The sequence below is a fragment of the Polyodon spathula genome, chromosome 4 (genome assembly GCF_017654505.1).
Source record: "Polyodon spathula isolate WHYD16114869_AA chromosome 4, ASM1765450v1, whole genome shotgun sequence".
Lineage (NCBI taxonomy): Eukaryota > Metazoa > Chordata > Actinopteri > Acipenseriformes > Polyodontidae > Polyodon > Polyodon spathula.
Genome location: NC_054537.1, coordinates 61,546,564 through 61,560,150, shown reverse-complemented (window position 1 = coordinate 61,560,150; position 13,587 = coordinate 61,546,564). Strand labels below are relative to the sequence as shown.

Here is a 13,587-nt window from a genome sequence, read left to right as displayed (position 1 = left end):
CAGTTCTGTTAATTTCATACACAAAATGATATTATGACCCACTCTGACCTTACACAATAATAGTATAGTATACATCATGTTTTAAATACATACGTATTTTATTAAACATCCGCTTTTTTTTTTTTGTTTTACATTAACATAAGCAGACCATGCACAGAAAAATAATTTGTTACCTTAATTTCTCATTCCTGGCAGTAACAGTAACATACAGTTTCCCACTCCTTTTAACTGTCTATTTACAATAAATAGTGCCCATGCCCTCTATAAAAATACAATAAGATAAAATAAGTGTATATGTATATTTACACTACCCTACTTTTGTGGGGCTGTTATAACTGCACATACAGCAATCTACCCATTTAAAAAAAATAAAAAGATAGGACTTGTATTTCAACCCATTGCACTGAAGCAGCATTCGCTAAGAAAATCCATTCAAAACCAAAAGAGCATTTGCTCCATTGCAAAGTTTGCACCACTTGAAATAAAACAAACAGTATCTTTCAACTCCCATCCCAGCCAACAGTTGCAAAATCTACACATCATTATTTTGTCACTGTCAGCTGCATGCATTAATTTCCAAATGACTCGCTCCAAATTGTACATCTGCACAAGTGCTAGTCAGAGTGTCCATTTCCCTTCAGACTGTGTTTATGGTAACGCCTGTGCCTTGACAACTACGATTGCGAGTATTTATTTAAAGCATTTTTTGTATAAGCCTCCCAATTTAAAAATGTAATTCCGTGTTTGCTTTTATAATGATAAACCTATTTGAAATATACCATTGATCAAGAGGATCACTTCAGTCCTGCAAGTACCCTGGTCTACAGAAGGTGAGGCAAAGCAGTCAATTTTGGATGGCAAACCTGCCACCTCTCCTGCGTCCCCACTCCCCCAGTGCACCCGGATTTTATCTTTGAGATCCAGTCATCCTGGGGTCACCTAGCTACAGTTCTGGCTGTTTCCCGGCCTATGATACAGAGAAGCTGGGCCTGGCCCAGTTTCCACCAGTGGAGGCTTCTATTGTGGCGTTGGTGCATGTGCCTGATTTAGCGCTGTTGTCTAAGGTCTGCCCCAACAAGCTGTATCTGGTCTCAGAGGTGATCCTTAAGCGTGCCTATTCAGCCAGTACGTTCACCCCATGGCTGGGCATTAACAATATTCTGGTAGCCTACCGAGCACATTTGCTGTGGTCCCTCTCTGACAACCACAGGCCATCACCGCTACAGCTCGATGAGCTGCGCCTGGTTATTAAAAAACCTGCTCTGTCTGTCTAAACTGAATGGGCAGGTGATGGGCAAATATCTAGATGCGCTAGTATCGGCAAGCAGGCAGCTTTGGCTTTCCCAGGCACGCGTGCCTGATGGGGACTAAACGCTGCTGTTGGATGGCCCTATTACACTGGGGCAAAGCTTTTGGTCCTGCGGTGGATGGGATGCTGCAGCACGGGAATCCACAAAGGAGCTGGTGAGCTTGCTTCCAAAAAAAGTGACCTCAGTGCAAACCAGTAGCAAACTGGTGCCTCGTGCCCCAGCAGCCTCAGGGACCGGCACAGCCAGCTGCACATGCTGCCAGAGGTGGTATTCAGAATTGACCCACAGCTGTTCGCTACGGAGGCTATAATAGGTTCCGACACTTGGCCTGAGGCAAAAGCCTCGGGCCATGCCAGAAGGTGAGCAGCAGCCCTAGGGGTTTGCTGCCACAGGCCCAGGGCCACTTTTCAGGGAGCCACCTGGAGTATTAGTGTCAGTGCACCATGAACATCTGGGTGGTTACTGCCATTGAAACTGGCTACTCTGCAGTTCAAGCACGGCCTCCCACCCCCCCTCGAGGCGTGACTCCAACATCAGTGATGTCTCAGAAGGTAGTAGCTCTTCTGCAAAAGCGGGCTATTGGTACACCCCCTTGGAGAAAGGGTTACTCTCAATACTTCCTGATGCCCAAGCGGGATGCTGGTCTCAGACCAATCCTCAACTTCAGACAGGTCAACCTGTATCTGAGCAGAAGGAGGTTCAAAATGTTGTAGTCAATCAGGCCATGCTATTGGTTCACCACGTTGTACCTCAAAGACGCCTATTTCCACATTACCATAAAACCGGCACACAGGAAGTACCTGCGGTTCGCCTTTCAGGAAAAACCATACGAGTTCTAGGTCTTGCCATTTTTGTCGTCTTTATAACTCCCCAAACCTTTTCAAAGTGCACAGAAGCTATCCTGACACCATTGAGACTCAAAGGTATCATACTCATACTCATACTTATTTGGACGACTGGCTCATTTGTACGGGCACTAACATGTTATGTTGACAGAACGAAAAGTTGGAGGCAGTCCAAACCGTTTTTTGTCAGCTATGGGAGTGAAGTCCCATGGTCAAGCCCTGTCTAACACAGGCTGTCCAAATGAAAAGCAGGTAGTCAGGACTGCCTATGAGCAGGCCAACTTGCTCCCTCCAGAAAAGCTCGCTGCCCATTCCACCTGGGGCATGGCAACTTTGTGGGCTTTATTCCAGGGTGCATCTGTCAAGGACATTTGCAATGCAACAGTGTGGACTACTCCCCATACCTTTTATTAGGTTTTACAGACTGAATATCGAGGATCCTCAAAACCCTGGCTTTGGAGCTAGATTGTTAAGAGTGGCTTCCGAGTCAACTCTCACAACACAGACACAGAGGTGAGTTCTACCTCAATTTTTTTGCCCTAGCTACATGTTACTGGAATTCCTAATAGTACGCACATCCACTGCTAGCCTTGTAGCATTCCAGTTGTTCTGCAATATTGCCCTTGTGACCACTTTGGCACACTCACCCATTAGGTAATGGTTACATTTCGTATTTGAAAGGGAACGTGAGGTTATTATCATAACCCTGGTTCCCTGAAATAGAAATGTAACCGTTAACCTTCAAGGTCGTGGTGTCCATGATTGTAGCAGGCTTGAAAAAAAAAAATGATGACGAGATCTGTGTGTGCAATCCCATTATGTCCTTGGGGGCGTACCATTACTGCATCACAGGCTCGTCAGAGTTGCTTTGGTATAGAGTATTCAGGTTTCAGGTTCTTTAGGAGGTGCATACCCATTAGGTAATCATTAGGGAACCAGGATTATGATGATAACCTAACGTTTTTTGTTCTGTTTTAATTTATTTTAGCCACCGGATACAAGCTAAGTTATTAAAAGAAAGTAGGCATACTGTTTCTCAAATGAGGTGACATTTCAGACAAAAGTGTATCAATACAGAGGGACCCAGTTATGCTCAGCGAGAAAGACCAAAGCCATTTTATACGTAACATCTTTAAAATAATAATTTACACTGTATAAAGCTTTAATGGTTTTACCTGTTTTACTGAGAAAGGAATTAACTAAAATAATTTACATGGACTGTGACAGGACAGCTTGGTGGTGACATCCCCCAGACCAGGAAGTTGACACTGACAAGCACTTCTAGTTGATGCGCTGCTGCACGTATTTATTCAATTAAAAAAATTAACCAAATGGAGATACAAAAACAACGGTCACAGAGCAAAAACAACCACAAAAATACCTCCACCAAAACAAGCACCATGCTGGTCCTTCCAGCACGCACAGCAATTATTTCTCTATTTTATTTCTTTCTCCAGCTCTCTCTCTCTCTCTCTCGGTCCTCCTCTTTGAGCACCCACCCTGTTCAGCAAACGCTGTAGGTTTTTATACATGTGGTCATCTCCAGATTAGCAAAAACGGCAAGACCTAGAACTCGTATGGTTTTCCCTGAAAGGCGAACCGCAGGTACTTCCTGTGTGCCGGTTTTATGGTGATGTGGAAATAAGCGTCTTTGAGGTACACCGTGGTGAACCAGTCTCCTGGCCTGATTGACTACAACATTTTGAACCACCTTTGGCTCAGATACAGGTTGACCTGTCTGAGGTTGAGGATTGGTCTGAGACCAGCATCCCGCTTGGGCATCAGGAAGTATTGGGAGTAACCCTTTCTTCAAGGGGGTGTACCAATAGCCCGCTTTTGCAGAAGAGCTAACACTTTCTGAGACATCACTGATGTTGGAGTCACGCCTCGAGGGGGGGGACGACCATGCTTGAACTGCAGAGAGTAGCCAGTTTGATTGGTAGTAAGCCACATTCTACACAAGATATAATATCTGCGTGGTCGACAGCCAGTCTGTCAATAACTCATTTGCTGCCTACCACGCATTCTCACGAGATGTAGTCTGGCAGAGCTAAGCTGCAAACATCGCCCCTGCCAAAGTACATGAAACTATAACAATTCATTCTAATAACAATAAACTATTCTGTTTTAAATACATACTAAACAATACATTTAAATCATACACTACATTTCTTTTGAAATCATAATACATGATTGAGTGCAGAATAAATTAATTTTTTTCTATGTGTGAATATCGGGACTTTCTTATTGTGCGTCGGGATGCAGGACATTTTCTAGGAAATCGGGACTGCCCTGACCATATAGGGACTGTATTGTGTGAATTTTTGTTATTTTCACATGTTGTGTATATAAATGGCTTAGTCACTCATTGTGCATTAACTGAGTTCTCTTGTTATGCATGCTTGGTTTCTCTGTCTGCCTGGACACACTTTTGTCTAAAACGGCTCCTCATTGACACAGATATTTGCTGAGAAGTACTGTATCATTATAGTACGATCCTATTGAGACCGGATAGACTGATAAACAGGGATTAGTAGGGTCTGCTAACAACTTACCGATGTCGGACTGATGCCAGTGGCAATGCAACAGCCAACAGAAATTCAAAGAATACAGTATTCCACCTTATATGTCGTCTTTGAAAACGTCCCCTCCTTGCATGTACTCTAACATGAAAACGTCAGTGTCCATAATATTTTTCAATGCTGCGTTTCATGCTGCCATTCTACCAAGATGAGACGGTGAATAAACAAAAGAATAAACACAGCTAGTACAGAGAGCCTGACGGGTGCACATATCCAGATGATCAGGTTCATTGCAAAACCTGCAGTGTGAAAGCAAACTGGTGGTGAAGAACCCAGAAGTAAAGCAAACTTGAATTCATGTAGATGTGAACGTGAAATTCTCTGGTGTGAAACCAATATAAGTGTTTGTTCTGAAGTCAATTCTAAATCTGTTCTTTATAAACTAACTAAGAAGGAAAGGGCCCTAAACACCAAAGTATGATAATGGTTGAACTGAGCAGTTACATGACGTGACAGCATGTAAAACATGAAACCTGAATTCCTAAACGGTGTCTTTTATATTTGTTAATTATTATGTTTTGTTTGCAACTGAATCCATTCTGTCCTGCAAAGAGCTGAATTTACTGTTCTAGACTCGTAATAAAATGTGCATTGATCAGTTTCCATCAGTACCGTTCAGTTGGTAACAGCATGTGTAAATGACACACGGCAGATGTCCATCGGTTAATAGAGGGTATTGTATCTTACATGATCAGATATGACAGGTTCTACTGTATACCAAGTGATAGGAAATGGGTGTTAGTTTTGGAACTTTAGTCAATTTAGTTGATGTAATAGTTGTGGGACAATGCAGGTTTAATTTGTTGTACTCAATTATATTGCTTTAAGACTCGATGCCAGCAAACCCTGGGAGCATCTGTTTCTTAATATCTCAATTTGTCTTATTCCAGGCTAGAGCTGGAAGATCTGGAGTTGAAGCACAATTCTAGCCTGAAACAGATAATAAGGGAATTCAACACCCAGATAGCCAAAAAGGACCAAGAGCTGGATTCTGCTGTGCAAGAAGCTATTAGTAAGGACAACACTAGAAAGTATTTTTTATAGCAGAATTTGGTCAAATTGTGCCAGGTGGTACCACTTACTTTTACTTTTTTAAAGCTCATTAGTCTAACAATAAAGCTTCCTTGGAAACATTGGGATGCTTGCAGCACATTGGAGAAACTGTCTCTTACTATTCCAAGCTAACATATGTTACGAACGAAGTATCTTTCAGTAGCAGTTGGTTGGAGTTGAGAAACTGAGGGGGACTGCTTTATCACTAGAAACCTTGTACAATCTGATAAATGACTTCCACTTATTGCAAATTCCCCTTATTTTAGTTTTAATAACATTATTTAGATAAAGTGTTTTCAGAATCAGTTTTATTGAATGAAATTCAGGTCTCTATTAACAAAGTCAAAACTATGACTGGTACGGAACTGAAAAGCAAGAGAACATGTTTTTTTTTTTGTAATCTCTTCCTGCAGTGATTAAGAGCAAGGGTCCTCAACCGGGTGTCCATGGCCCCCTAGGGGGCCTTGAGGTTTCAAGGGGTTCTCCCAAAATAAACCAGAAAATGTGCTATTTTCCCTGCATGCTTATGACGCGCTGAAACCTATTATCTTCAGCATGTCATAAGCATGAGCAGAAATGAACGGGTTCTCAGGTTTTGTAACACGTTCTCAGGTTATGTACGGTGCAATAGAGCTATTTCAGCGAGAGCAGACAAATTACAAAGCAGAGGAAAAATCATTGGAAACGCACAATAAATACCAGGTATGGATACCCATTTAATTCGACCATCTGCATCAAAACAACAAAACCCACAGAATTATCATACAGAACTTCCTTCAACAAGTTTATAAGTAAGGGCTAAAGAATAACAAGAAGGTGGTGTTTTGAGTAAAAAACATGAAGCTGTTATTAACCCTGCAAAATTAAGGAAATATGAAGACAGCTACTTTTAATTTCAGTTTTATTTATACTGGTAGTGGACATATACCTCAACTGCAGTGTGTAATTTGTGCATAAGTACTGTCCAATTAATGTTTGAAACCCTCCAAATTACAGAGACATTTAATTACCAAGCATGAAATATATAAAAACAAGCAACATTCATTTTTGAGCGAAAGGCTAAGGAACTGCCGTAATGAAATCCACAACTACCGCAGATTAAAAAAAGCAATAAAATTGCATGCGATTGCTGAGGACATATGCATATATATATATATATATATATATAGACACACACACAACCTTTGTGCCAGTGGATTACAAAGTTTACAGAAGACATTTAAAAGACGGATTAAGGAGAAACGTGGTAGCTGTTGCTTGGTCATTCTGGAAAGTGTTTTGAGTAGTTAATAGCTTCCCTGTTGTATTTTTCTAGGCAAGGCCCAGGATGTGGAAACTGAGTTGTTGAATACTTATCGGGAGGAGACAAATCAGCTCTACAAGAAGATCGGACAAAAAGAGAATGAGCTGAAACAAACCTCCCAGAACTACGAGCAGATGTTACAGGTAGCCGCACATTGCACAGCGCTTAGGTTTGTTTGTGTGTCTGAGAATAGAAGCAGTAGCCACATAATGCCTGAAAAAAATCAGAAAATACATTTAATAAAAAAAGATGTTATTACAAAATATCATGATTTTAACCACTTTTATGTGACAACACATTGTTCTTCAGTTATGTTCTAGTTCAAATAAATCAGTTTAAAAATAAATGGTAACAGCACAGAAACCACTGTCTTTTAATATATATTTTTTCATTTTACTGAATATTTTTTGGTGGGCTGCTTGTACAATTCTAGATCACACAGGACTTGTGTGATTAATACAGTCCTTCTCAGAGTTACCCTAAATTGAGTACTTTATGGTTTCCATGACATTATATGACCTCCCTCCTAGAGGGAGACCTGTCATTGATGTGTGCATAACCAAAAACAACACATGTTCAAGGTTTGTTTGTTTTTTAAAGGGCTGATTTTATAGATAAGTATTACACCGTGTTATACATGTGGATATTCTATGTAGAAAGTGAGTGTGTTTTGCCAGATAAGCTTTTCAATTAGGCATTTTATGAAATAGGACATGTTAAATTTCTCTTTCTCCTACCCTGTAATGAGATGGAGAGCTTGTGATATTTAGTGAAGTTAAATAAGAAGTGTAGCCTCTCTTTGTTTCAAGTGCCCATGAGTGATGTATGTTTTTAGCTGCCACTTATTAATGTAAAGGTGTATGCCATATTCAGAAGCAACACTTGAGTTAGTGCTGACTTAAGTGTACTAAGTTAATCGTTTTCCACATTGAAAAAGCGCACAAACTGTAAGTGAGCATGGACACTCAAGTGTTTGGAACATGACTCCTAGGTTATAATTTCTTAAATGAGTTTTTTTTTTTCTTTTTCTAAAAGCACGAAGAGGTATGTAACTCACTGATGTCTTTGTTTATTGGTTTCATGGATTAGTACATTATTCTCTCATAAAGCAGAATATTGCATGTCATTTTGGTTACCTTGCTTAGGAAGACAACATTTTCTTCGAGTGGTTTGTGTGTGTGTGTGTGTGTGTGTGTGTGCATCTTTTTTAAAATTCTATTTTTTTGGGGAGTGGTTGTGTATTTTTTGTTTTGTATTTGTTTTTTTAGATTTTATACAGTCTATTTACTTTGTTACAACTCAATCGTTCTTCAATTTAAATGCAACTTCTTTTGACTTCTGTGTGCTGACCAACTTCTACCCTAGCATAAGTTAATTCATTAGTTCTCATTGGGACCTTTTTTACTATTTTGGGCAACTGGAGTTCATGGTAAACCTACAATCTGCTGACAGTCATAGAAAGTAGCCAGATCTATTCAAGGCCAATTTAGCACATGGAAACCAAATGCAAAGGCATACAAAAACAATAAAAGATTCTGAACTCTATGATCGACAAAGAGAAGGGGATGTGATGCATGTTATTGGACTAACTAACCACTAATTAATCACAAGCTTTCAATACATCAAAGGTCTCTTCTTCAGTTGAAAGTAGGAAACTGTATGGCAGTGTATCTAGTAAGCTCTCTCTGTATGCAATGCAAAGCTGAAATCTTTTGTTTCTCAGAACCGAGAGGAGGAGATGACATGCAGAGTGAACGAACTACAGAAAGAGCTGGAGGAGCTCCAAATGGAGAGACAGCAGAGGCTGAATGACGAGAAGAATCAGAACAGTGAACAGGTACTGTACCATCAGGCAACAGAGTCCTGTTTAGAGGGCAGCTCCATCAGGCATTTCCTAAACAGAACAGGTCAGCTACCAATTTTATTTCCTGCAACTCTGTCAATTCTTGATGTTTACAGACTGGTTTCTGGTTGTTTTTATATTTATTTGTTTAAACTGCCATGGCTTTGTTCAAGTAATACTAGTCATTGAAATATCTTGAAACCTGTAAATTGGCTTTACCACTTTTTTTATAACACAAAAAAAAAAAAAAAAAACCTTGTCTGTTCTTAAGTTTTTAATAAATACAATTACTCAAAAATAGTAAAAAAAAAAAAAAAAAAGTCCATTCTGCAAGTACTTGATAGTAATTTGTAGTAGTTTGTAGGAGGGCAGTAATTGCTAGTAATAGAAAATGTAAATACATTACTTTAAGTAAACAAAAAAATGGTTGTTGTTTAATTTAATAATTGCAATTAAATAATAAAGTAAATGTATAGCACAAGTAATTTCTAGTAGTAACTGATAAGAAATTTAGTTAATCCAATTACTATGCACAAGAAAAAAAAAACTTAAATTTACTTAAAGTAATAATAATAAAAATTACTTGCAAATAATAAAATAAATTATCCATTTTGAAATATATAGAAGTCAAATTGTTGTATTTATTTACACTAAACCATTTGACCTTTTACCATATTTTCCTTAATGGCAATTTTTAACTAAGTCAAATTCACAACAAAAAGTAAACAAAAATAAATGTATAACTTTTAACTCAATCTTTCCTAATGGCGACAAAGTATATTACAAAAACATTCTTTGCGAAATAAAAATATGTATTTTTAATTCCTTGACATGTCACTTCCCCCAGTCTATTTTCTTTGGTGAAGAATTTTGGGTAAATATGTTTGCTTAAATCTAGTGTACGGTGCATTGGTAAAGCAGAAGATTCATTCTGTAGTGACTGATGGTACATTCAGTATTTATATCTCATCAAAGATGGTCTGTCCTGTAAGTCACTTCGACAAGAAACTTTCTAAATTGCTTGATGACTTATCAAGTATTACAACATCCTTCTCAGGTACATTATCTTTTAACACTTCCTTCTGGACGTATAATAAGGCCCCACTGATTTTTTTTGGGGGAATGCTGGGTAGCTTTGAAAGAGCAGAATAGTTTTATGGGTGTCTGCAGCAATTTAATGTATATCTGGTGTGGTATTTATTTCTTTTTTCTCAAGATAGAACGATATTGTTTGAGGACTGCAGCAACCGACACAGAGAGAACCTTTATTTAATGTACTCTCTGTGTCAGTTGCTGCAGTCAGTCCTCCCAAAAAAGAAAAAAAGAAAAAACAAACGTAAATGGCACACCAGATATATCAGTACCAATATTACAGGGAATGTTTCGTTGGATTTGATAATTAATGAAATGTAGTATATATTACATGTATTCATTTTATTTATTGCATAATTAGCACTAATTGTAAATCCATCAACATACCTTTCAAAACGTCAATACAGTTTTGTCAAGGTTCTCAGGAGGACATTTGTCTAACTTCCTCAAAGTCCTTATCGAAGCTCAACTCTGAAATAGTTAATAAAAGAACAAACTAGACGGGTTGAATGCTTGACTCATTTAAAATGATGTGCGTAACCGTTATCAAAAGTGTGAGAAGGTTGTTCATTAAATCAGGACCTCTGGCGTGAGGAGCTAGCGCTGATTTGATGTTTGCTTCCCTCATATTTATAAGCCTATATATTACAAATACTGTAAATTCGTCTGGGGGACATGGCTTTTAGCTGTTGTTTGTGTGGTGTTATGTTACTTACACTGACGCTTCTACTGACACACAGCCACTGAACATGCTCATCGCGCCAACTTCTGATATGCTTCATTGATAAATAAGCATTTAAATTCTTGAATTAATGTTACTATATTGAACAATAAAATAGACATACAATGTTTTATCTGGTGTGTTTGTTATAGGAATCCGCTGAAGGCTTTTGATGTTTATTATACTTGCATTAAATGTATCCTTATTTAGATTTATCAGTAACCAGAAGTGAATGAAAGTGGCTACATTTATTTACATTTACAAGTACATGTTTTGTAAACCGCATGGTTTACTCCTTGTGGAAGCTATTAAAACATGAAGTAAACAGTTTTTGTTTTAAAAAACATGATTGTTGGAGGTAAGTGTTAATATTTTATTGTAATATTATGTAACTGTGGCAGAGCAAAGCTCTGCCCTTTAAATTGGCAGGGATGGGGTTAACTTCCCCTGCCTGCCTGGGTTTATTATGTTCAGGTGGCTGGGGTTGATTAGTTGATTAGGTTGATTAACGATCAATCAGCGCCCAGCCACCTGATATAAAAGGAGGCCTCAGCTTCTCATTTGGGAGAAGGGAGCTGAGGAAGCAGGTTGGTGTTTGTTTTGTGGTTTTTTGAATTTTCTAAATCCAGTGAAGGCATTGCCCAGCCTGGAAACTTTATTTTTGTGAGTTTTATTTTTGCTTTATTTGTGTTTGAGTATCTGTTATTTTGCCCTTGTGCACTTTATTTTTGTTTATTTATAATAAAACAGTTATTTTTTTGAACTGCAGTCTGTCTCTGGGCCTCTATCCACTCGCCAGCCTGCCACATTTGGTGTCAGAAGTGGGATAGCGCCACCTAGAGGCTCAGAGCAGTATTTTTTATTTTTTGTTTTGTGGAATTTTTGGGATAATTATTTATTTTTTTTTTTTTTTTTTTTTTTTTGAAAAAAAAAAAAAAAAAAAAAAATGGGAAAGAAGAGCAGACAGCGGCAAAGGCAGGAAAAGCAGCAGCTGAAGAAATGTAAGCTGCTGCAGCCACCGCTGGAGGACCCGGCCAGCCTCTTCCCCTGGTGTTCCTGGTGCGGGAAGGAGGACCATCGTTGGCGGTCCTGCCCAGACGTGCCACCGGCAAACTGGTGTGGCCGGTGTGAGGAGGACGGCCACAACTGGGCAGGATGCCCCTACAACCAGGCCCAGGAAGAGGTGCCTTGTTCACCCCGGGCATCAGGGGCCACCCCACTACCTCCAGCACCACCACCTTCACCACCGTCCCAGGAGATCTGGGACTGGTTGATGCACCCTGAGGCAGACCTCGTCCACGATCTCCCCATAGTTATCAACACGCTGTGGCGTCGAGATGGGGAGAGGTGGGAACAGTGGGAGGAACAACACCACCCAATATCCTTCCCAGAGGTTGCCCTCATGGTGGTTAATTACCTGGCGGTAGACATGGGAGATCCACCGGTCACTCCAATAAAGAGAGGTGAGCCGCCTTCCCGGGAGCCAGAGAGGGGTGAGCCGCCTTCCCGGGAGCCAGAGAGGGGCGAGGAGCTGCCGTCGCTCCCAGAGCCAGAGAGGGGTGAGGAGCCTCCGTCGTCCCAGAGCCAGAGAGGGGTGAGGAGCCGCCGTCGTCCCCAGAGCCAGAGAGGGGTGAGGAGCCGCCGTCGTCCCAGAGCCAGAGAGGGGTGAGGAGCAGCCGTCGCTCCCAGAGCCAGAGAGGGGTGAGGAGCTGCCGTCGTTCCCAGAGCCAGAGAGGGGTGAGGAGCTGCCGTCGCTCCCAGAGCCAGAGAGGGGTGAGGAGCTGCCGTCGCTCCCAGAGCCAGAGAGGGGTGAGGAGCTGCCGTCGCTCCCAGAGCCAGAGAGGGGTGAGGAGCTGCCGTCGCTCCCAGAGCCAGAGAGGGGTGAGGAGCTGCCGTCGCTCCCAGAGCCAGAGAGGGGTGAGGAGCTGCCGTCGCTCCCAGAGCCAGAGAGGGGTGAGGAGCTGCCGTCGCTCCCAGAGCCAGAGAGGGGTGAGGAGCAGCCGTCGCTCCCAGAGCCAGAGAGGGAGGAGGATCTGCCGTCGCTCCCAGAGCCAGAGAGGGAGGAGGATCTGCCGTCGCTCCCAGAGCCAGAGAGGGAGGAGGATCTGCCGTCGCTCCCAGAGCCAGAGAGGGAGGAGGATCTGCCGTCGCTCCCAGAGCCAGAGAGGGAGGAGGATCTGCCGTCGCTCCCAGAGCCAGAGAGGGAGGAGGATCTGCCGTCGCTCCCAGAGCCAGAGAGGGAGGAGGATCTGCCGTCGCTCCCAGAGCCAGAGAGGGAGGAGGATCTGCCGTCGCTCCCAGAGCCAGAGAGGGAGGAGGATCTGCCGTCGCTCCCAGAGCCAGAGAGGGAGGAGGATCTGCTGTCGCTCCCAGAGCCAGAGAGGGAGGAGGATCTGCCGTCGCTCCCAGAGCCAGAGAGGGAGGAGGATCTGCTGTCGCTCCCAGAGCCAGAGAGGGAGGAGGATCTGCTGTCGCTCCCAGAGCCAGAGAGGGAGGAGGATCTGCTGTCGCTCCCAGAGCCAGAGAGGGAGGAGGATCTGCTGTCGCTCCCAGAGAGAGAGAGGGAGGAGGATCTGCCGTCGCTCCCAGAGCCAGAGAGGGAGAGAGGGAGGAGGATCTGCCGTCGCTCCCAGAGCCAGAGAGGGAGGAGGAGCCTCCGTCGCTCCCAGAGCCAGAGAGGGGTGAGGAGCCTCCGTCGCTCCCAGAGCCAGAGAGGGAGGAGGATCTGCCGTCGCTCCCAGAGCCAGAGAGGGAGGAGCCGCCGCCGCTCTCAGAGCCAGAGGGAGCCGGGCCGCCGCCGCCGCCTCCGCCACCAGAGGGAGCCGGGCCGCCGCCGCC

General features: G+C 42.4%; 1 protein-coding gene across 7 annotated transcripts in view; it reads left to right on the top strand.

The window, feature by feature from the left end:
- The window catches only part of LOC121314706 (golgin subfamily A member 4-like), a 91,750-nt gene that overhangs the window by 54,821 nt on the left and 23,342 nt on the right, over window positions 1-13,587 (top strand). For 6 of the 7 annotated variants that reach the window (XM_041248252.1, XM_041248249.1, XM_041248254.1 and 3 more), the window contains 4 exons: window positions 5,628-5,749; window positions 7,106-7,236; window positions 8,129-8,137; window positions 8,817-8,930. In XM_041248252.1, the coding sequence (XP_041104186.1) occupies window positions 5,628-5,749; window positions 7,106-7,236; window positions 8,129-8,137; window positions 8,817-8,930 (376 nt within the window). The remainder of the gene's footprint in view (window positions 1-5,627; window positions 5,750-7,105; window positions 7,237-8,128; window positions 8,138-8,816; window positions 8,931-13,587) is intronic. The other variant, XM_041248250.1, reaches the window with a different exon arrangement.